Below are 24,490 nucleotides of genomic sequence, written 5' to 3'. Positions count from 1 at the left end.
ACACAGTTGGGATACCGTCGGGACCACACGACTTCTTGGTGTCTAAGTTTAGGATTAAGGTAAGTACACCCTCCCTGGTCAAAAAACGTATCTTAAGAAATTCCATGCCTGTGCTGGCATGGCGCATCCCACCTGTGGTAGCGAACATTGGGGCTTTCATGCAAAATAACCTAGTGAAAAGTTTCTGGATAATGTTATTCGCCGAGAGGAACCGTTGTTCAATTCGTAGGCTGGCGGAGATGTTTGAATTGAAACTTATGTGATTGCGAATGCGTGATTAGAACATCGACAGAAACCATGTTCCCAAATATGTATTAGTATCTGTAAATACATAGGGGCAGATGCAGGCTTATAGATCGCATTGACAATTTTCTCAATATTCAGCGGCGAAGGTTGGCAAACGGTTGGCTCGTTCACAATTTACTTAAATTTTCTGTAAAGCCGGAACAACATGTCCTCGCGAAACGTGACACTACTTTGCAAACAGGCTGTGACAGAAACATCAGGCCTACCAGAACCTGTAGATGGCACTCGGTGGCTTCAGGAATAACTGATTCGCAATATGCCTTTGCTGTTGACTTCTTTTCTCCAAGTTGTTTAAGAACCTACGCTATAGGCAAAACAAGGCTACGCTCGGTCCTGCTTGACATGACATAGCTTTATTTCTTTATGCAGTGCTTTGGTAAATAGGTCAAATATACAACATATACTTGAGTGCCAAAGACACCACGCAAAATCTGTGCTTATTGACTTTCTCTGTAAAAAGAAACTGGACAGCGGAGACATCCACATTGAAAAACACTCGTCGAATACAACACCAGAAAAAAAAACACGACCGCTCCGTTGCGAATAAGCAAATTTTATGGGTTCCGAAATGTCGAATAACTTTTCATGTTGACAGCGTTTCTTTCTAGGGCCATGGACACATCGCTTCATCTTCATCATTGTCAATTTTACTTTGTTACTGCCCAATATTCTAGTGAACCTAACAGCAATGGGTAAGGCGACGTTCAAAGGTTTTCTGGTCAAAGCCATCGTTGATGGGGAAGAAGCGGGTGACTTCCTGTCAGGTGAAGACAGCCAACCCGTGCATGGTTGCCCAGGATTCGCAACGCACGTGGACCCTGACCACAAGACGCACGCAGCTCTCCTATGGAATCCACCAACAAGCAAGGGCGCCGTCACATTCATGTAAGTATGCTAGTTCGTAGTAATTGGTAGTAATCATGACAGTTATTTCCTGGTGGGGTGTGACTATCAAGAGTAATTGAAGTGATCATCTTGAAGCTGCTCCGCTAAGCGTAAGATAAGCAGCGATAATAGGTTTATTAAAGGTAAACGTGGAACATATGCTTGTTTAGCTATAAATGGCATATTAGCCGTCTGTATGCGATACGTGTACTTGAACGAAAGTGCTTAAATATTCAGGTGAATTCTTACATTTTCTCGCCATTCCTACAAGCTCATCAGTATTACCCATATTTGCGAAAGGAACGAGAACGCCGCACCAGAAAATCATGGCAGGAATGTTGCAAACAGAGAGCCTCTGTCGAGATGCTGAGTTTTCGCATACCGTCAAAGAAAAAAAAAAGAAAAAAAAAAGAAAAGCTGCTTGCGCTGCGATGGCCAATGTACCAGGAGAACTTGTACGGTTATTTTTTTATGTATATGACAGAAATTATTTTTGGAAGAATATCCAACAAAGACTGTGTGGCATAGCTGGTCGACAGAACACGCACTTTTGTTATTAATAGCAATTTTTTTAAAAATCATAACGTAATTGTTGAAAATTGCTTGCGGAGCGTAGCACAATTCAAGTAGACAGCGGTTCAACTTGATATATGAGAGTATATTTTAAATATTACTCAAGCTTTACTAGATATCATTAGGCCCTTTATGTACCTATTTTAGCTGCTAATTGGAGACGGCATTTCCCCACGACATATCAACATAGAAGAAATTACGAGGCTGACAGCAATTTCCACGTGTGCGTAAGAAGGTTGGCTGAAAAAAATCATTTCTGATGCCGTGAAATCTGTTCTGCAAAGAAAAAAATTAAGTGGCATGACGCTGCCTCTCCTAAAGTTCGGGAAATCCCAAATTTGACAGTGCTTATCTCGAAAGCGATGATAGCTTCAAAATTATGTCAGAGAGACGTCTCTGAAACATTGAACGCCTTGAATTCCTAACTTGGAATGTACGCAAAAACGTCATCACTTGTCTTGTTAACTACTGAGATGTTGTTAATTAGCCATTATGTAGGTCGCTTTCTCATTGAAAAGAATGTCCGCCTCTTTGAGTAATACAACTAAAGCCATCTACTGCACTAAATGTTTTTGCAAATTCTGTAAGATCACAGTGAAAAGAATAAAGACAGGCTAGAACAGCGTAACAATGAAAAGCAAGGCGTTTAGCGGAACTAATGTTGCTGAAGTTGCGCTCTAAAAAATTTAAAAATAAAGCTCAGAATCTAATTAAACCGTTTTAATCAAACCAGTGCTTTTCCAGGACGGGCCAACAGAGCAGAAACGAGGAGGAAGAGCCATTATGGGGAGAAATGCGAAATAAATAAAATAAAAGGACAAAAAGAAACGAGACCTATTCTGTGAGTTGCGTAGGTTAATAATGACGTGCCAATTTTTGTGCTGAGGATTTATTTCGCATATCTGCACTGAACATAGAGGTACTCTTACATTCTTACTTACGTGAACTAGCAATCGTTTTTAGATGAATCGATCCATTTGTCTCATCAGCAATAAAGTGACAGCTTTAGACATGAAAGAAAATAACGCATCTGCCGTTAATTCTATCCGGAAGTCATTACATTGCAACTACCGCTGTCCTGGAACCTGCAAATTGGTACCCTCTTCAATAATAAAAATAATGAAAAACCGACAATTTCGGGGCCAGCGTAGCACCGACTGAAATAGCGCCAGGGAAGGCTAAGCGAACGTGGCTTGTGGTCATGAGCTATAACGATGGGCTTAACGACCCGCCCGTTACATCGACCCTGACTTTCCCGGCGTATTACGCCCCGCCGCTCCATGACGTATTGGCTTGTTTCTTCCTCAACTTTATCGACAACACTAACGATCGCTCGGAAGAAGCTTGAATGTGATGCTGCAAGGTCTCAGCCATCGCTGAACCATAGTGGCCCTTTCTTTCGTGAATGAAAATTGAAAAAGTGTTCAATTTTGAGCGTTGCGTTCTTTTTATGGGGAGTAGTTACGGGGGAGGTGTATTTCTTGATATCTTTAGGAGCAACATATTGGTGCGGCAAATATCGCGTTGGTCCTGTGATAATGTCGTGCAACGATGCAACTGCTAAGCATGAACTAGCAAAATTAATTTTCTCGTGTAGAGACTATTACGGTGCATACCTATAGCGAAATTAATTATGCATAAATTTTGGTGTTTTAGGTGAGCACAGCGCGGTATGATTATGCGGTACCCCGCAACGGGGGCCCCGGCAAAACTTTGACCCATCTTGGAGACCTGTAACATGCACCTAAATTTAGGCACACGAACTTTTTTGCATTCCGCGCACATAGAAATGTGGCCGCCGCCCTGGCAATCTGACCAGCAAGATTGCGCTTAGCAACGCAACGCCATAGCAGCTAAGCCACTGGGACACGAATGCCAGATCACCCGTGTTCCGAGAATTGTGCGGCGTTCAAAACACGGCAGTCCCAATTATTTGTCGGCGTCTACTTCATTGTAGCGCAGTTTGTAAAGTTTTTAGTGCGAATTATGATGCATAAAGCACAGGTTGTCGTTTGCTAACAATGGCTGCCAAAATATTTGGAACCCACAAATTTACCCTGAGTCCTTGTGATTTTTTTCAGTTTTTTCATTTCACGTTTAATAAACAAGTTCCATCACTCCCTCAGGCCTCCAAGATGGGCACACTGTAGGCAAGAATGTTCAAGTGTTCACGTTGTGACCATCATTTAAGGCAGTCTCTCTGGGGGCTGATAGACATCTTCGAGCCGAAGTAATGAAAGGCACCCCTGCGACATGACGGCACCTCGTCTGACGACGAAAGCTAAGAAAAGCACCAGTATCCCTGCGAACCTATGAAAACCGCAAACTTGAAAAGAATATAACATCTTATGAAGCCTTGACTGTGCCCTCTTGTGCGCGGACGACCTTTCACTCGAGTTTCAATGCATTCTGCTCAAACGCGATCATGTTTGGACAGCAATGTAGCTTGCATAGTTGCTACTTTAATGCTCTCGTTGCGACGCCGTTCTTTTTTATTTTTTGCGGGATTGGCCAGAATTCAAACGAGACTTGAGATGGCCACTTTCCGTTTCGAGAAGCCCGCTAACTAACAAAGACACAGTCTTTGTTAGCATTTGTTTGTGGCGTCATTCAAAGACACAGTTCTCTTGTAAAATAAGGTCGTAAGTGCAACAATACATCCCGTGGTAATTCATCTTGCCCTGACTGCTACACTCACCTTTTTCTTGAAACACTTATCACTTATACACACCTGGTGTGACCATTACAAAACATGTGCCACCATGGAATAAGCTCGTCGAATACGTAACATCCAAAGCAATAATCGCACGCTTGTTTAGTTAAAACTAACTTTTTCCCTTGCAGCAGCTTCTCTTAAGAAGTATTTCTATTTCAGATACGTATAACGAAAACTGGAATATGCCTATTTGATCGGGCGTCATGTTCTCGTTATAATAAACAACTAACTTGTAATGGTACCGAATCATTCATCCCAGCCAACTCAGACTGCTGTTCCAAATGCCACGTTGACGTAATAACTGTAAATCTATTATGGATTGCAGCAGAGGAGACTTTCTATGACAGAACAGAGACTTTGTTCCGGAATATGTCGGCCTTACTGTTCAAAGCCATTGATTTCCTTTGGAAACAAGGTTCACGAGCTAACAGACAGGTTTTTCCCTTTAAGAATAATATTCTCGAAATTAACACAACACCGTGGTACAATAAGTATCCTAATGGATTGGCAAATCACAAGAAAATGTTATGTAGTGGCGATAAGGCGCATCAGACCGCTTCATGTTGGACGACTTAAAGACAGCAAAGTCTAATTACCGGAGCAATTCAAATTCATGCAGATTCTACTTATTCAACAAAACTCTTCCAGGAGTGCTGAACAGTAACCCTAAAGGGTTCTGAAGCACGGTCAGTAGTAACTAGTCAAGAAAAATATCATGAATGGACGCACAAGGAGAAATTTTTCAGGAAGAGCAGGGCGCATTATTATTAATTGAATGTTTCGGCAAATCATTCACAGCTACCACCAACAACATTAATGTGCCTTTGTTTCGAATACATAATTTTCGCTTGATGGACCCGATCTGTATGAGCGCTAATGGAAATCGATAAATCATCAAAAAACTGAAAAAAATTGATTTCCACGTGGCAGTAAAGGCAATAATGTTAGGTTTATGAAAAACGCAATGGAGTACACTTACATAATTGTGGAGCGCATATTTTCGCAATCACTCCAGGTTGGCTCCCTTCCGGATGACTGGCTGATATGAAATAATTATTCCTGTTAAGAAATTCGCCTCAACATCTGATCCAAATAACCATCGCCGCATTTTTCACAAGTTCATACCATGCAAATTTATGAAGCATATTATTTATTCACATCTGGTAACTTTTCAAGCAAGCAACAATTTCACACCCTGAGAGCATGGTTTCCATAAATTCTTTTTATGTGGAACTCAGTTACTAGCAAGCACTTACGATGTTAACGTGGCTCTTGATTCTAAGTCAATAACTGACTGCATCTTTCATGATTTTGCTTAAACTTGTGATAAAATTACTGACTCTCTTCTGCTTAGCAAATAAAGTCTTCTAAGCATAGATGCAAACGTACCTTGTTGAATTATAGCCTGCCTTGCTAACGGCACTCAGTTCGTGTCTGCTAATGGCTTTGGCTCTCCGGCAGTGCATGTCAGCTCAGGTTCCCCACAGGGTTTAGTTCTTGGTCTCTTACTATTGCACATTTACATTATGGATCTTCCTGCTAATATTTCACCTAAAATATGTCTTTCCTCGATGATTGTGTTATTATTAACCTGAAAATAGCATAACGCGACGACAGTGCACAACTGCAAAGTGATCTTGATAACATCTGTAACTGGTGCCAAGCATGGAACATAAAAATGAACACGTCAAAATCTAAAATAATGCGAGTATCACGCCTTTCTTCACCTAACGCACACAGCATCATGGGTAACATGGTTCTTGAATCTGTAACCTCATATAAATATTTAGGAGTACATCCAATCCTGCATTTAGCCTGGAAATTACATGCACATTCCGTCATCACACAAGATAACCGCAGTCTTGGTGACTTGTGACGAAATTTTTACCTTGCTCCGATAGAACTATAAAAACTACTCTACACCACTAACATCCGGCCTCACTTAGAATATGCCTTGTGAAACGATTCTTGTCAACGAAGTTGAAGCCGTTCAAGACCGCTGATGTACGTAGACTTATTCATTGTAACAGTATCGTACATCGAGTGTACCGCTCATAAGGTCTTCCTTTAATCTTCCATTAGTTATCAACCGCCACAACATACCACGCATCACTCTGTTTCATTCAATATATTACTACAATCAAACTCTTCGCACTCTTCTTATCGCTCCTCCTGCATTCATGTCATATCGCCTCGATCATGCACATAAAGTGTTTGTTCGGCACTGTAAAACTATTACCTGTTCGAACTCATTTCACCCTAAACTTTTGCAGAACGGACCGGCTGCCTCATAATAATGTAATTATCATGGGTCAATGCCACTCTAAACAGGTCATAACTAACCTATTTGCACTTGAACCAGATATCTAAATTACGCACGTACTACAGTTATTTATTTCGCGCTATAATTGTGTTATAACAACCTCCATTACTGTCATGCTGTGCACTATTTGCATTACCACTGCCAATTTAAACGTGTCATAACCAACCTCATTGCTCCTGAATTAGCTAAACGCTTGTGTTGCGGTAAATTCTTTTTATTGTGTTAACAAAATCTTCATTCCTGCTGTAGCATGATTTATTTGTTTTATTAGTGCCGTTTTAGACCTACAATACTTGATATTGCACCTGATGAAGTAGCTAACATTACGTTTGCATCAATATTTTTATTTTAATATCTGTGTTATGTTTGTATTATTACTATCTACATTGCTGTTGTGCTATGATTTCTTCGTATTGTTCTTGTGTTAACGTAATATGGATATAATATAATATATATAATATTGTTACACACGAGGTGTTTAACGCAGAACCAGATGAATCTGGTTGATAGGCGCGGTTGTTGAAGAGCGGTCTCGCGGCAGCTTGGCCAACGTCGTTCTCTTCTTTCTTCTCGTTGTCTCCGCGGCAGGCGTGGTTCATGACAGCTTGTGACATTTCCCCGCTGGCAGACGAAACCCGCCGGGCGAGTCAGTCATCTCGTGGGTTGTAACGCCTCAGACGCGAGACGTGCGTCACTTCAGCCTTGGCCGAGCGTCGTCCACTGCTCGTGAGATGCGCAATGCGGTAGTTTACTTCGCTGAGGCGCTCCAGAATAACGTAAGGGCCGACGTAGTGGGCGAGAAACTTCTGGCAGAAGCCACGCTTCCGCAACGGCGTCCAGAGCCACACAAGGTCCCCAGGATCGAAGGAAACGTGGCGGTGACGCCCGTCATAGCGGATCTTGGACCGGTCCTGCGATGCTAGGGTGCGTAGCCTAGCGAGGCGTCGCGCTTCTTCTGCTCGACATAGCATCTCATCAATTGATTCGTTGTCATGAGCGAAGTAGGGAAATATGGTGTCGAGGGTGTAGCGCGGCGGACGAGCATACAGAAGGAAAAATGGTGAGTAACCAGTGGTCTCGTGTCTCGCGGTATTGAAGGCATAGGTAATGAAAGGCAAGATACTGTCCCAATTCTTGTGTGCTCAATCGACGTACATGGATAGCATGTTGGCATGCGTTCTGTTTGTGCGCTCGACCAGACCATTAGTTTGTGGATGGTAGGGCGTAGAATGGCGGAAGCTACATGAACACAGACGAAGGGTTTTTTCAACCACGTCCGCGGTAAACTGTCGCCCACGATCGCTGATTACTATGCGAGGAGGTCCATGTCGGAGTATAACGTTAGCCAGCAAGAAGATAGAAACTTCTGTAGCTGTGGCCGATGGCAATGCGGCGGTCTCACAATAGCGGGTAAGGTGATCTACGCAAACGATAACCCAACGATTACCCTTGGAGGATCGCGGGAAAGGGCCCAGAAGATCTATACCAACTTGCTCAAAGGGGACGCTAGAAGGGGGAACTGGTTAAAGTAGGCCATGTGGCGCTTGTGGCGGACGCTTGTAGCGCTGGCATTGAGAGCAGCTGGCGACGTACCGTTCGATATCTTTCCGCATCTTAGGCCAGTAAAAACGTTCTTGAGCCCGGTAGAGTGTACGTGTGGAACCAAGATGACCGGAAGTTGGGTCATCGTTCATGGCGTGTAATACTTGGTGGCGAAGGTTCTTGGGGACAACTAAAAGGTAGCGTGCACCGGTGGTCGAGTAGCTCTTCTTATACAGCGCGCCACCATCACGTAGGCGAAAGCGACTGCCTGCAGGTGACTCCTGTGCTGCCGCGAAGAGCGGTTGTAAGCTCTCGTCCTTGTGCTGCTCGGATATGACGGTACCCATATCCGGAAATTCCGGGGACACAAAAGCGATGTATTCATCAAAATTATCCGCATCACATTCAGTTGTTTGAAGTGGCATCCGAGAGAGACAATCAGCGTCAGCATGTCACCGGCCACTTTTGTAGCAAATAACGAAATCGTATTCCTGTAGACGGAGGGCCCAGCGCGCTAGTCGTCCTGAGGGATCCCGCAGATTCACAAGCCAGCATAGCGAATGATGATCTGTTATCACAGTGAAGGGGTGCCCATAGAGATACGAACGAAACCGTTGCACGGCGAAGATGACCGCCAGACACTCTTGTTCGGTGACTGTGTAGTTGCGCTCGGAGCGGCTCAAGGACCGGCTAGCGTAAGAGATCACGTGCTCACTGTCGTCAACACGCTGAACTAGCACAGCACCGATGCCTACGCCGCTGGCATTGGTGTGAATTTCAGTTGGTGATGAAGGATCAAAGTGCCGAAGAATTGGTTGGGATGTCAACAGGAACTTGAGCTGGCGAAACGATGAGTCGCAATCTGCAGTCCACTCAAAGGGAACGCCTTTTTGGAGAAGGCGTGTAAGGGGATGAGCCATGTCAGCAAACCGGGGAATGAATCGGCGAAAATAGGAGCACAAGCCCAAGAAACTTCTTAACTGCTTGACAGAGTTGGGTACTCTAAATGCTTCTACGGCCGCAGTCTTTTGTGGATCTGGTCGGATGCCTTCTTTAGCGACGAGATGGCCTAGCACAAGAGTTTGTCGTTCCCCAAAACGGCATTTTCTTTAATTGAGCACAAGGCCCGCTTTCTCCAAGCAGTTCAAGACCAAATCCAAACGTTTGTTGTGCTCACTAAACGTTCGCCCGAAGATCACAACGTCGTCTAAGTAGCACATGCAAACTTCCCATTTTAAGCCGCGTAATATCGTGTCCATGAACCTTTCGAACGTTGCAGGTGCGTTACACAACCCGAAAGGCATCACGTTAAACTCGAATAGTCCGTCGGGTGTTACAAATGCTGTCTTTTCTCTGTCGTCCTTGTGTATAGGAATTTGCCAGTAACCTGACCCTAAATCGATTGAGGAAAAGTAAGATGCCGCAAAGAGACAGTCGATGGCGTCGTCAATTCGTGGGAGCGGATATACATCTTTCTTAGTGACGGCGTTTAGGCGACGGTAATCAACACAGAACCGCCACGTACCGTCTTTCTTCTTCACCAATATCACGGGTGCTGCCCAAGGACTAGATGATTCTCGAATGACGCCTTTGCATAGCATTTCTTGGACCTGATCACTGATTATCTTGCGTTCTGACGGAGATACACGATAGGGTTTTTGTCGGATTGGCTGGGCGGCTCCTGTGTTGATGCGGTGACGAGTTCTGGACGCAGGAATTGATGGCGGGCCATCGTGCTGCGCAAAGTCGAATACCGAGGTATGTTTCGTAAGCAGGGCCATCAAAACTCGACGCTCGTGATCGCTGAGTGACTTGTCAATCATGGAAAGTATCTTCGAGCTCCCGGGGCTCGAGACACTGGTTGCTCCTCCATCGGGGAGCTCTGTAAGTACTGCCACCGATACGGGCGAGTCTTCCTGAAACGTGGCAATCTTTAGGCCTTGAGGTAGCACTGCCGCTTCAGTGGAACAGTTTAGCGCCCACAGCCCCGCGCATCCATTGGTCACTGAGACTACGCAGTGCGGAACTAACACGTTTTTTTTTAGGCAGTTCCGATGTACAGGTTCCACTGCAGCGTCGAACGAGATAGGAGCCGGAGATGAACAGGCGACGGCAACACGCATCGCGGATAAGGCGGGCACAACTGTATCCTCAGACACGCATAGCACACTCTCCGGGCAAGCTTCACCTTCAAAGAGCACAGGTGAAACACTGGTGTCGACACTGAGTTCTCCCGTCCGGCAGTCAACATTCGCACCACACAATTACAAAAAGTCAATCCCCAGAATCACGTCATGCGAGGAGCGAGGAAGAACAGTAAACTCTGCATTAAAAACTTTCCCACCCAATGACACATCCACGTTACACACACCAACCGGGTATAATGATTCACCACTGACTCCACGGAAACTTGTGCACTGGTCCCAACGAAACATAACCTTGCGTCCCAGAAGGCCTTTAAACCCCACACTCATGACCGAGACAGTTGCTCCCGTGTCGACTAAAGCCATTGTAGAGACCCCATCAATCAGTACATGAACCTTATTCTTTAGCATGAAAATAGTTGGAGGCAGTTGAGTCGGCAGCACACATTTTCCAGCGACCTCACCTCCATCGGCCGCGCTGGCTAGTTTCCCGGCGGGGGCGACACGAAACGGCGCCGAGGCGATGGTGACGTGAATCGCGGCCGAGGGGATGGTGATCGGGAGGCTCGGAAGGCTGGTGGTGGCGTCAGAGTACGGTCGGAGGCAGGGGAGCGGTAGCGGTTCCGGGTTCTTTCTTCTCCAAGGTAGGTCTCCTGGGCGCTGCATCGGTCCTCTCGAAAGTGGCTTCCTGAAGTGGAGTCTCCTGGCCACTGAGTGCGCAGTGTACGACCGCTAGACCGCATAGTCGGCGCTGACGATCCGTAGTTCGATGCTCGGCGTCGGCTACAGTACCTAGCTATATGGCCAGGCATGCCGCAGCAGTAACACACTGGCGAAGGGCGAACTTCAGAATGCGGGTTGAAGTATTCTGCCGAAGACATCGGTTGAGGGTAACGAGGCTCTTCCCCTTGAAAGTCGTAGGTAGCGGCGAGTCTTCGTGGACGAAAGTTGCGTGGGCGTGGATCAAAACGTTGAGGGGGCGAATCATTGCGTGGTGGTTCGGTCGTAATGTAATGCGGTTCGTCTCTGGAGCCGTTAAGATCCGCGACGTTCACCGAGTGGTTCCAAGTAGCTGAAGGGGGTTCCCAAAGAGTGTCTCGGAAAACGGAGGAGCTGTAACGTGGCGCCGCATAACGTGCCTGTTCGTCATGTCGCTGTAGCTCCTCGCGGACTATCTGGCGGATGGCGGACGATAGGTCTGGGAGCGGAGGACTCGTGTCAACACTTGCTACAGTTGTTACATTGGCCAGCCGTCCAAACTTTGGTGTAATTCGGCGAGTCTTCAGCGCCTCGAACGTACGGCAGTATCAGTTCTGATACAGTGTGCAAGTTCTCTTTACCAATGAGGAAGTTGTACACGTCTTCCGCTATTCCTTTTACCACGTGTCCCACTTTATCTTCCTCTGTCATGTGAGGGTTCACGGTTCGGCACAGCTTCAAAATTTCTTCGATATAGGTAGTGCAAGTCTCGCCGGGTACCTGAGCTATCTGGGCTAATGTGAGTTCCGCACGTTTCCTCTTTGCGTCCGAGTCACCGAAACACTTTTTGATCTCCTCAACGAAGCGTGTCCATGTAGTTAGCATGTCCGCGTGGTTGTCATACCATACCAGCGCCGTGCCGGCCAAGAAGAAAACAACGTTCCTAAGCTGACTGGCAGCATTCCAGTTATTGTATTGGCTTACCCTTTCGTAATGGGTTAGCCACTCATCCACATCTTCCTCTGCCTTCGCCGAGAACATGCGTGGCTCTCGGTAGTGCTGGATAGGGACTGGGCTTGCCGAGGCACTGCTGGTGAGGGTATCTTGCTCTGTAGCCATGATTGAGCGCGACGGCGAAAGTCCGGCGAGGCGACGGTTTCGGCGTAGCTCTAGTGCTGGTGGATCCGTTGTAGGTCGTGGGAGTTACCCCGCACAGCTCCACCAAATGTTACACACGAGGTGTTTAACGCAGAACCAGATGAATCTGGTTGATAGGCGCGGTTGTTGAAGAGCGGTCTCGCGGCAGCTTGGCCAACGTCGTTCTCTTCTTTCTTCTCGTTGTCTCCGCGGCAGGCGTGGTTCATGACAGCTTGTGACAATATAATATATAATATATAATATAATAATAATATAATATAATATGGAATAACACTGTGTGGTTGAAGTGCCAGGCCACCTCTGCGATGCCGAAAGGCTTTGAGGGTAAACATAAATGAAACATATATATGTAAATTAAAGCTTAGACTCCCATCTGTCGGCAGTCGCAAGAAACTGTCTCGTTTTCGCCTGTTCAACAAATACTACGACCATAGCAATGCCTTGAACTATTTTGCATATGTTCTCGTAATCTTGTTTGCTTTCGAACTGACCATCAGCCTGAGGTAGACGTCCCCCTAGCTGAAACAGTGACACATCTTAGCTCATACGTTACTAAAAACTTGCTGACATTGAAATAACCCACCTGCATCATTGCTAGACACCACAGACATTCGTCGTTCTCGCACCACGCCTACCAATGCTAACAGCCACATCACATTGAATTCTGACACGCGTTTATTTTCGTAGCCTGTTCCACGTGTTGTATGTGACTTATTACTGCGATTTTTTGATGCGCTATGCTGTAATAGAGCACATTTTTCTTGATATTGTTCTCATCACTTTTGTTTTGTGGTGAGTTTACCACGCGGCGTTATTCTTGACGCTATCTTGGCCCCTCCACTCTATAATGCTTTCTGTGAGCCCTGGAAATACATAAATGAGCAAATAAGTAAATATATTACATAAATAAATAAATATCACCTTGACGCTGTTAGAACTTGCGGCGCCGATTATACTTTCTTTCTTTTCTTTTTACTTGTAGGGCAACCATTGTGAAGGACTACACGACGTTTTACAGGAACATCGGTAAGCCGGTGGACTGACAAGGCAAGATGGGGAAAAAACGCCTTTCGAAGAAAATAGACCATCATCATCTAAACTGTCGCAAAAAAGCACACTGAATAAAGAGTGAAGTGCTTATCTATAAAAAAACACTTTGTCCTGCAAAGTTACTTTAGGCGTTTTGGAATAACTAACCATGCCATCACAAAATAAAATAAAAGATCATAATAAATGATAATAAGTGCGAAAACCACAATCTGGATTCTGGGTTAATTTTGACCAGCTGGAGTTCTGCATCCTACACACAGTGCGCAGTACACGGCGTTTTTGCATTCCACCACCGTCGTAAGTCGACAGCCCTTGTCGCTAGCAAACTCATAGCCACGACCTCCGGAGTCCAATGTTATAGCCACAGGGCTACCGCGGAGAGTCCTTCTTACAATGAGGGGGCGCGCACTGAGCATGTTGTTTTAACGTACTGCCTGTTTGAGATACGACATTATACTGATATTAAGAAATATTACAAACGTGAGGGAAAAAAAGTTGTTTAGGAAGCTCAAAGCAGGAGCAGTAGGCATGTGAATTTGCGCCAGTACGGCCAGTACCGGTAATAGCTACATTTACCTAAAAATACATAGCAGCAATTGAGAGAGAGAGACAGAGAAACATTTATTCCTTATGAAGGAGGGAAGCATCCTCGTAGGGTGGAGCCCTTAGTTCACGGCCCCATTGGCTCGCGCCACTCCGCGTGCCCACCGGATCAGCCGTCGTTGCTCTTGCGGGTCTAAGCTGGTCAGCGAAATCTCCCAGAAGGAAAGTGAAGGTGAGGGAATAGGGGAGTAACCTGGAGGCTCTGGGCACTCTCAGGTGCAATGATATACTGTAGGCTCAGCTCCATGGTAGGGAGAGTATGAAAGATCTTGTGTCGGGTTGAAGAGATGAAGACAAAAGAGACAGGGAAATGAACTAGTTTGAAGCTGTCGCCACGTGACGGCGTCTTCTCCATTACGGGAATTATGATGGTGGTAGGAGGTGTCTCCTGCTATCTCTGGAATGTTGCAGGATAACGCTGTGAGGTGTAATGATGTAAGCTTGCGTTATGTGTAGGATATTACCCTCTCTTGTGTCAAAGTCCTGCAGGTCGGCTGTGAATCAGTGACCATTGTGATGGGTCCATTCGGTGCCGGTATGGTTGGAGCGTGTGCGATGGCTAGGGCGATAGCAACCTTTTCCGCCGTGCCACTGTCGACACATTAGATCATGGCCGAAGCCCCCAAAATGTCTCTGCTATCTGGTACGACTAGACACTGGACAGGTCTCTGGGGGTACCGGGCTACGTAGGTGTATAGGACCAGTGTGTCCGATGTTTCATTGCCAAAGAGTCGAGCCAGCGCTTGTGCTCTTGCTTGTCTTCGGCATTCATGACGGTCAGGGTGCATATTCAGGGGAATTGGGGCCCCGTGAATTTTGTTTCGAATGCTAAGTGCTAGAAGTGTGTGCTCTTGCTGTTCTAGTTTTCTTCGTGTTTGGTGTACTAGCCGGGATATAATGAGGAACCCTGCATAGTTCGTTGGAAACTTTCCAATTGGCTGTTAAGGTGACCATTGACTTGTTCATGGATGGTGTTGTGCACCCCGAGTTGTGATAGGAGCTGCGTGGACACATGTTATAATAGTCCCACCTAACCTAACACGTACAACAACTCTTTCCCCGTCAGTACACCCTCGGAGCAACGCACCCGACAGTATGTGCGAACCTCTGAGTTGCATCTCGCCACCCAGCTGTACCCACTGCGCGCTTATGTGGCCGCACCTGACAACGCCCTCCGCGGCATAATCTACAACGCCGTGGACAATCAAAACCAAGAGGAGATAATCGAGGACCTGCAGGCTATGAATCCCAGCAGCACTTACGCCATCGCCGACGCAAGGCAGATGGGTCACACCCGGTTCATCCTGATCACCTTCGTCGGCACGAAAGAACTCCCTCGCACCGTGGTGTTCAACTGCGGCCTGTTCATCTGTCACCCCTTCCGCCCCAAGGCTGAAGCTTGTTTCAATTGTTGGAGCCATGGTCACCGCTCCGACGTATGTACCAAGTCCAGGTCCGGACGCTGCCCACGCTGCGGAGCTGTGCACGCGGCTCGGGACCCCCCTGACTGCACTCCTAAATGCATCTTGTGCAGCGGAACACATGTCACGGGGTCCCGCCCGTGTAAGCTCCGCTTCGAACGGGGGGGTCCCTCCCCACTCGCATCCAGTCCCAAGTCAACGCCATCCGACTCAGCGCAGTCAACACCATCCGCCAAAGACAACCGCTCATCGCGTCCCCGTCAACGATCCAGCTCCCGATCAAGCCGGGACCGCAGCGCCCGCCACCGCTCCGTCTCATTTCCACCGCTACCGGGGCAAGACAACCCATCGACTGCTTCCCAGGTGAGCTGGCGATCGCAGCCTCCCACACACGACCCCGAAAAGGAAAAGCTCAAAGCTCAAATCGCAGCCCAGAGCAACGAGATTGCCCTACTGAAAGAACAGCTGCAGGCGCTGCTCGCGCGCCCCCACCTCATCCCCTCACCAAACCTCACAACACATCGCTCTCCAGACCCCACCGCCACCGCCACCACCTCCCGCCCCTATGTCCGCATCCTCTTCGGCCGCGTCTTCTCGTGCCGCCTCCCCCTCCCGCAGCCCTCCACATAAGAGGCGCTCCTCTACCAAGCCTGCCGCCACCCCGGAGATGGAGGCTGTCATCCGCCACACGGCCTCGAACGACGCATCATGGCCGCCATTACAGCTCTGCGTACGGACATGCAGAGCTGGATGGCTCAAATTAACAACCGCATGGCCAAAATTCAGGCCCGCCAGAGTTTGCTCGAGGCCGATCTTGCCCGGATGACCATTAATGTCTCATCCCTCCTCCCCTCATCTTCATCTCCCAAACACCCTGCACCAGCAGGGGCACCCAGGCCTCAGATGGCCAGACACCCCCCGCGCCTTAATTTCTGGCAGTGGAACTGCCGTGGCTTCCGCGCAAAGCGGAACACGCCGCAGCTCCACCTCCAGAACATCCCTCCCTCCGACCTCCCCGCTATCATCGCCCTTCAAGAAACCTTCTCCCCAGTAAAACTACGGGACTACACAGCTTTCCACCCTGCTTCCCCTTCACCTCCGAACGTTGCCACGCTAGTTCATCGCGCCTACATGGCAATCGAGCATCCGCTCGACGTTCCGGAGTGCACTCACCTCTTCTTGGAACTCCTTCCCCGGCGGCGGCAAGATGCCAGCCTCTTTGTCATTAATGTATACAGCCCTCCCCGCACACATGCAGCTCCCCTCCTCCTCCTTCTCCGCAACGCCATCTCACGCGCGAGCCGGAACGCGCTCCTAATTGTTGGGGATTTCAACGCTCATCACGTAAGTTGGGGCTACCCCAAGAATTGCAGGAAGGGCCTGGCCCTATGGACCTTCTTGCAGAACGAACAGTTGACCGTCCTTAACGATTTCTTGGAACCCACCCGCATTGGCTCCAGCGTACAACGGAACACTAATCCGGACCTTTCCATCTGCAAAAATATCCCGGACGCGGTGTGGACGAACACCTGGGTCTCTCTCGGTAGCGACCACAATATCCTGTCCGTCTCTTTCTCCTTTCCCACCCTATCTTCCTCCCACAAGCGTCTGGTGCAGGTGGTGGACTGGGATCGCTTCCGCCAGTCGCAGCAAGCCTCCACCTCCATCTCAGACCTTTCTCAGTGGACCACTAACTTGGTTCAGGATGTTTCCTCTGCCACCTCCACCGTCCCCACTCCTCCTCACTCCTACACGGCTGATAGTCGCCTCCTGCACCTCTGGGAGGCGTATCACTCCCTGCACCGCCGCTGGCTTTCCCAGAAACACAACCGCTCGCTGCGCCTCCGCCTTGCTCGCCTGGCAATAGACATGGAGGAGCACTGCTCCTCACTCACCCGACAGCAGTGGGGCCAGACCTGCGAGCGCATGGCCGGCAACCTCGGGCTGAGGGATACGTGGGTTCTCCTACGTGTCCTCCTTGACCCGTCGCATTCCAAGGCCACGCACCGCAGGGACGTGACGCGCCTCCTCCACTCATCTCCACTCTCTGATTCCGACTTTCTTCTTGCTCTTCGTGATCGCTATCTCTGCACCAACCCCCCTTCCTCTCTCCCTTCCTACGCCGGCAACCCTAATTCTGCGCTAGACGCAGATATCACCCTGGGTGAGGTTCGTGCCGCACTGCATAAGCTCCGCACCACCTCCACACCGGGGGCCAACCAAATCTCTTAACAAGGCCCTCCTTAATCTGGACACCCCATCTCTCGAGGCCATCACTGACCTCTTTAACAAACATTGGCATGAAAGCACTCTGCCTTCCGAGTGGAGCCACGCTAAGGTAACTTTCATCCCCAAACCTGGCAAAGCAATAGACATCCAAAATCTCCGCCCTATTTCCCTCACCTCTTGTCTCAGTAAGCTCTTGGAGCACGTTGTTCTCGACCGCTTGCAGAACTTTCTAGAAGACAACCACCTTTACCCCGATTCGATGTTTGGCTTTCGCCCTTCCCTTTCTACCCCTGACGTCATGCTCCAGCTCTCCGAAGAAGTTCTTCACCCTCTTCACGCCAAGCGCACTCGTGCGGTCTTGGCACTGGACATGACGAAAGCATTTGATAACGTCCTTCATTCCGCCATCCTAGATGCTCTTTCCACCCTTAACGTGGGTCCTCGTATCCGTGGTTATATCACGGCTTTCCTTGCCCGTCGCACCGCTGAGATTTCATTCGGCCCTCTGACATCTCCAAATTTCACTTTGGAAATCAGGGCACCCCCCAGGGTTCTGTCCTCTCCCCCCTTCTCTTTAACATCACTCTATTCCCCATGGCACGCACTCTCGCTGCCATTCCCAACCTGTCCCATGCTTTCTACGCCGATGATATCACCCTCTGGGTAACCACCGGAAATATTGGAGAGATGGAGGCCGTCCTCCAGGCGGGTGCGGACGTGGTTGCCGGTCATGCTCGCGCAGTCGGGCTGGCCTGCTCCCCGTCAAAGTCGGAGCTTCTGCTCCTCCCGGCTCGAGGCACGCCCCCCCTCCTCTTTCCCCACCCTTAGCATCATAATTGACGCGCACCCCGTCCCTTCTGTCTCCTGCCTCCGCATTCTGGGTCTCCTTCTCCAATCCACTGGCAAACACACTGCCGTCCTTTCCCGCCTAACCACCACCGTCCACCAGACCGTCAGACTTATTCGACGTGTCGCTAACCGGCACCACGGCATGCGTGAGCACGACCTCCGTCGTCTTGTCCAGGCGTTCGTTCTCAGCCGCTTTGTCTACTCCCTCCCCTATCTCTTTCTCTCTCGCGCCGAGGAAGCCAAGGTGAACTGCCTCATCCGCCAAGCCTACAAGTCAGCCCTTGCGCTCCCCACCTACACCCCCACATCTCGTCTGCTTGCAATGGGCGTCCACAATACTCTTTTAGAGCTTGTGGAGGCCCATCGCACGGCACAACTCGACCGCCTTCTCGCACCCCATCTAGTAGAGCCCTTCTCTCTTCCCTCCGCTTGACCCCTGTGTCCCCTGTCTGTGTAACCCACCCCTTACCCTCCTCTGTATCTTCCATGCTCACTGTGAACCCTCTTCCCAAGAATATGCACTCTGAGCTTCACGCCGCCCGCCGCTTTGCCCGTGCCTCGACCCTCTGGCGCCAATACGGCACACAGTCTAACGCTGTGTATGTCGATGCGGGGCCATACAATCCCCACCCCGCCTACGCCCTTGCCACCATTTCCCATACACTTTCTCCCCTGACCGTTGCCACTATACCTGCCCCCACCTCCACTGCCGCAGAGGAAGCAGCTATTGCGCTCGCCATTGCCACTACCCCAGCCCGTTTCATACTCAGTGACTCCAAAGCAGCAGTCCACAACTTTCCGAAGGGTCGCATTTCCTCCTCCGCGCTCAGCATCCTTGAGCACTCCCTTCCCCCTTCTCGTCGTATCCAACTCCTCTGGGTTCCGGCTCACGCGGGGCACCCTGGCAACGAGGCGACAAATTCCATCGCTCGCGAGATGACAGACCGAGCTGGCCCCCTCCACTCCGGGATGGACACGCGTGACTCCCTCCTCACCTTCCATGACATCACCCATCATTACCGCAACTCTCGCCTATCCCTCCCTCCCCCTCACAAATCCCTGTCTAAGCTCCAACAGATCACGTGGCGCCATTTACAGGCCCACACTTTCCTCTCTCCTGCCCGACTTGCCCTTATTCACCCCGGTACCTTCTGACCTGAATGCACGCTCTGCAGTCAGCCACGAGCAGACTATGCTCATATTCTGTATTCGTGCCCTAAACACTCACCCCCTGCCTCTTGGCATGTATCTAGTCCGCAGCTGTGGGAGGCTGCTTTGGCCAGCTCGGAGCCGGATGTCCAGCTACGGCTAACGATCTGGTCAGCGGAAGTCGCCGCCAGGCATGATCTGGTGGCCACGACCGGCAGTCTGAAGGCCACCCACGGAACGGCGGCATCTTAATTTCCTTTCTTTTTTTGGCCTTCACTAAATAAAGTTTGTACCACCACCACCCTGGGAAACTGTACTTTAGGCCAGTACCAGACGAAGAGGTGCAGGATCAGCCGGACGGCAAATAATAATGCGGACATTCAGCATGTCTTGACACGACACCACACAAACACAACGCCCACGGCAGCGTAACACACAGAACACGTTCACAATCTGGCAGTCGAACTGCAGGGGTACAGGAGGAAACGGGGGCATCTTCACCAATTCCTACGCAACCGGGAACTGCCCGACGTTACTATTACAATACTACGATTACAAGAAACCAACGACGTGGTCAAGCTGGCCGGTTACAAAGCGATCGACGAGGCCGTGACCATGGGAGCACCGCCGGCTGCTGCAACGCTAGTGAGACGCAACCTCAACGTGGCGCAACGCGAACTCAAGAACGTTAGAATACCGCACGTACTGATCGAGCTCATTCCGACGAAAGAGCGCGGTCTGTTTGTATTGAACGTGTACAGTAGACCTAAAGGCAAACAGCGCTTTAGCACGTTACTGCGAAAGACGAGCGAGGCAGCCGGCGACGAACCCTTAATCATCGCGGGTGATTTCAACGCGCCTCACGTGGCGTGGGGGTACAAGTACGAAACGCCGAAGGGTAAGCGCCTGTGGGAAGACGCGCGGAATGAGGGGCTGGAGCTCGTTACGGACCCTTCCGCGCCCACACGCAAGGGCAACAGCGTATGTGCGGACACTTCGCCCGACCTCACGTTTACGAAGAACGTCGCTGGCGCGCGGTGGCATAACACGCAGGAGGACTTGAGCAGCGATCATTCGGTGATCGAGATCCAGGTCGACGTGGGACCGCACTACCATCACCACGGTCATCGGAATGGCAAAAGGGCAACCAATATCGGCTGGTAGAATGGGACGCGTTTCGCAAAGCCCGGAAAGAGCATAATCGCGGCAGCGAGGCTATCGACGACATCGAGAGCTGGACCGCGACGCTCAGGAGGGACGTTGAAGCAGCCACGCGGGAACTACCGCAGGAAGCACACCTAGAGGTGATAGATAGTAAACTCCTACACATGTGGGAAGCCAAGCGCAGCCTGCAAGACAGGTGGAAGCGTCAACGACACAATCGAACGCAACGCAGACGCATAGCACGGCTAAAAAAAACATAGAAGACCACACATGCAGGTATGCAAAACGCAATGGGAGGAGACGTGCAACGGTATGGAGAACCAGCTAGGAGGGAAGAGAAGAGTAGAAGGCAGAGAGGTTAACCAGAATAACGTCGGGTTGGCTACCCTACACCGGCGGTATGGGAAAGGAGAAAACAAAGATCACAGGGAGAGAGAGGAGGGAAGGAAAGAAGGAAATTGCGGCGAGTTCGCTGACGCATGTGGTCCTACAGAAATTGCATTAATAGTCACATATGGTCCCCCATGCTCGTCGTCCTTAAGAAGCACAAAAGCGCCTTCGCCGCTTTATGTGCCGACGGGCGATGGGGGCGGTGTTCCAGCAGCACCTGCACAGAAAGCAGCCGATTGTCCAGTTTTTGGAAAGCTATGACAAGTTCTTGTCTCTCTGGAGCATATTTTGGACAGTGGCACAGCAGGTGGTCGATGTTTTCTTCGGTGCCACAGACCTCGCATGCTGCGCTGTCAGTCACTCCAATTAATGTAGAGTATGCCTTTGTGAAGGCCACTCCTAACCAAAGGCGGCAGAGAAGCGCAGCTTCATGTCGAGGAAGTTCGAGTGGAGGTCGGAGTTGCAGGGAGGGGTTTAGTCAATGCAGTCGCGTAAGTCGTAAGTTTGGCGAGTTCCTCTCGGTCACTGTGAGACTGCGTGCCAGGTGTCTAAGCTGCCTTGCAGCGTCAGTCCTCGAAAGCGGAATTGGAACGCTGTGCTCTTCATCATGTGTTGTGAAAGCAGCGTTATCGGCAGAATCATTGCCACTGATGCCACAGTGACCAGGTACCCTTTGAAAAACGACCTCGTGACCTTTTTGTTGGACATCATGGTAAAGTTTCACGACTTCGTATGTCAATTGGTCATGACATCCGTGTCGGAGAACTGACTGTGTGCACTGTAATGCCAGTTTTGAATCAGAGAACACAGCCCATTTTCTAGGTATTTTAGAATCAAATAATTCCAGTGCTCGACGCAGGGCCGTTAGTTCTGCCGCCGCTGAGGTCGTGACATGCGATGTCTTGAACCGCAGTGTCATTCCTCGCGTTGGTATAACCACGGCTCCAGAAGAACTGCACGACGTAGTCGATCCATCGGTATAGGTGTGCACATGGTTGCTGTACTTTTCATGCAGAAGAAGTAAGCTCAGCTGTTTTAGAGCAGGGGCTGGTAGATCTGTCTTCTTCAGTAGTCCCCGAATCATTATATGTACTTGTGGACGGCTCAAACACCACGGAGGAAACTCTGGCTTGGCCGCAGTTGCGTACCCTGAAGTAAACGACGCACGATGTGCACTGACAATACCGCTAAATGCCGAGCAGGGCCTTGCAGCAGTGAGGCTCGCCAAGTGGTGGGAAGGGGTCCTAGCATAATGCCTGAGAGGCATACGCATTGTCTCAACGGTAATGTGCGTCGTGATTGGGTAATCCTACGCAAGGGCAATGGTTTCAGCCGTTGATGCACTGCGTGGTAAGCCAAGACATATCTTAAGGACTTGGGCTTGAATACTCTGAATCGTACGCAGGTTAGTCTTGCAGGTGTTGGATATTGCAAGCAGGCTGTATAGCAGGAATCCAACGAACAAAGCCATGTACAGCTGTAACATAGCGTGTATAGATACTCCCCAACTTTTTCCTGCAAGGAACCTGAACAGGTGACAGATAGCAGTCAGCCGCTTTTTCACGTAATTGACGTGCGGAGTCCAAGACAGGTCTCTGTCAATTACGACTCCCAAGAATCTGTGACTTCTACTGTATGGTATAAATTGTCCGTTAATAGATACGCCGTAACCAGACATTGGCTTCTTCGTGAATGCCACCATTGCGCACTTTCCGCATGAAATTTCAAGTCCTTGTTCACCAAGGTCGCAAGATGTCATTGTGGCTGCCTTCTGAAGCCGAGCACGAAGCTGAAGTCGTGTCACACCTGATGCCCAAATGCAGATGTCGTCCGCATAGATGGAAAGTCGTACGGTACTTGGCAGGTTGTAAACTAATCCACTGAGGGTGAGATTGAAAAGAGTCGGGCTAAGCGCTCCTCCTTGTGGGACTCCTCGGCTACCGTAATGCTCGGACGTCGGGCCATTTTCTGTGTGCACGTAGAATGGTCTCCTCTGTAAGTAGTTGCACACCCACATATACATCTTACCACCAAGTCCGACGGCTTCTAACGTGCTAAGGATGGCTTCATGGGTGACATTATCATAAGCTCCTTTAATGTCTAGAAACAGAGGAGCAGATAGTCGCTTACAGGCCTTTTGGTGTTGCACAAATGTTATCAAGTCAACAACGCTGTCTGTTGATGAACGGCCCCATCTGAATACGGCCATAGCATGTGGATAGATTTCATAGTACTCTAAGTACCATTCCAGACGTGTTAAAATCATTCTTTCCATTGTTTTTCCCACACAGCTGGCCAGTTCGATAGGACGGTATGAGGAAATGTCCAAAGGCGACTTGCCAGCTTTGAGAAGTGGAATGAAACGAGTTGACTTCCACTCTTGCGGGACCGTACCCGTCTGCCAGGAGTCGTACAGGAGCAAGAGTGCCTTCCGAGCTTGGTCTCCTAGGTTACACAGGGCACGGAATGTAATGCCGTCAGGTCCTGGCGCTGAAGAACGCCTGCACAAAGCCAGCGCAGCTTCTAGTTCTTCCATTGAAAAAGGGCATTCCATGCGGGGATCGCGTGAGCACAGTGGGTGGTCGAGCGTTCCCGTACCCGTTCCATCCGAATTTGCCTCGCCAGCAATCTTTCTGCAGAAAGATTCAGCGACATCAATATCTCTACATTTTAGATAAAGTGCCAGAAATTTAAACGGGTGGCGCGGACCAAAGGTTGTGCGAAGGCCACGAACAGTCCTCCATATAAGCGACAAAGGTTTTTGCGGATCCAGGGACTCGCAAAAGGATGCCCATTGTCGCGAAGCCAGCTTGTTCACGTGACGCTGTATTTTCTTTTGTGTTCGTCCAGCCAATCTCCAATCATGATTGAACTTCGTGCGTCTATATCTTCGCTCTGCACGACGGCGAATTGCTCGAAGTTTTGCTAGTTCGATGTCGAAATCGGTGCGGGAAGAACTCCTCGACAGCAAATGTGTGGTTGTTCGTATGGCATCCTTTATCGCGCCCTGTAAGTTATAGGAGGTGCCGTCACGACAACAGTCTTCCATTATTATTTTGTATTTAGGCCAATCGGTGCACTGGACGGTTCGGGAGGACTTGGAGCTAGTAAAACCTTCGATCTTCAAATAGGTTGGGATGTGGTCGCTACCCCGTGTTTCTAAATCCGAAAACCAGTGCACTCTTCTCGAAAGCGAACGTGAAACGAAGGTTAGGTCCAAGCAGCTGCTATACGCTGATCCACGCAGATAAGTAGGGCTTCCATCGTTTGACAAGCGAAATTCGCGTTC

The 24,490-nt window shown here is 49.4% G+C and overlaps 1 protein-coding gene across 1 annotated transcript in view; it reads left to right on the top strand.

The window, feature by feature from the left end:
• LOC129384600 (putative defense protein 1) overlaps positions 1–13,498 on the top strand; it is a 72,983-nt gene extending 59,485 nt beyond the window's left edge. Inside the window, exons 3-4 of the mRNA XM_055070166.1 lie at positions 981–1,191; positions 13,329–13,498. Coding sequence (XP_054926141.1) covers positions 981–1,191; positions 13,329–13,389 — 272 coding nt within the window. The 3' untranslated portion in view covers positions 13,390–13,498. The remainder of the gene's footprint in view (positions 1–980; positions 1,192–13,328) is intronic.
• Positions 13,499–24,490: the final 10,992 nt, after the last annotated feature.

This window comes from Dermacentor andersoni, chromosome 5, assembly GCF_023375885.2.
Source record: "Dermacentor andersoni chromosome 5, qqDerAnde1_hic_scaffold, whole genome shotgun sequence".
NCBI lineage: Eukaryota > Metazoa > Arthropoda > Arachnida > Ixodida > Ixodidae > Dermacentor > Dermacentor andersoni.
The sequence above is the reverse complement of the archived record's forward strand: the minus strand, read 5'-3'. Positions and strand labels throughout refer to the sequence as shown.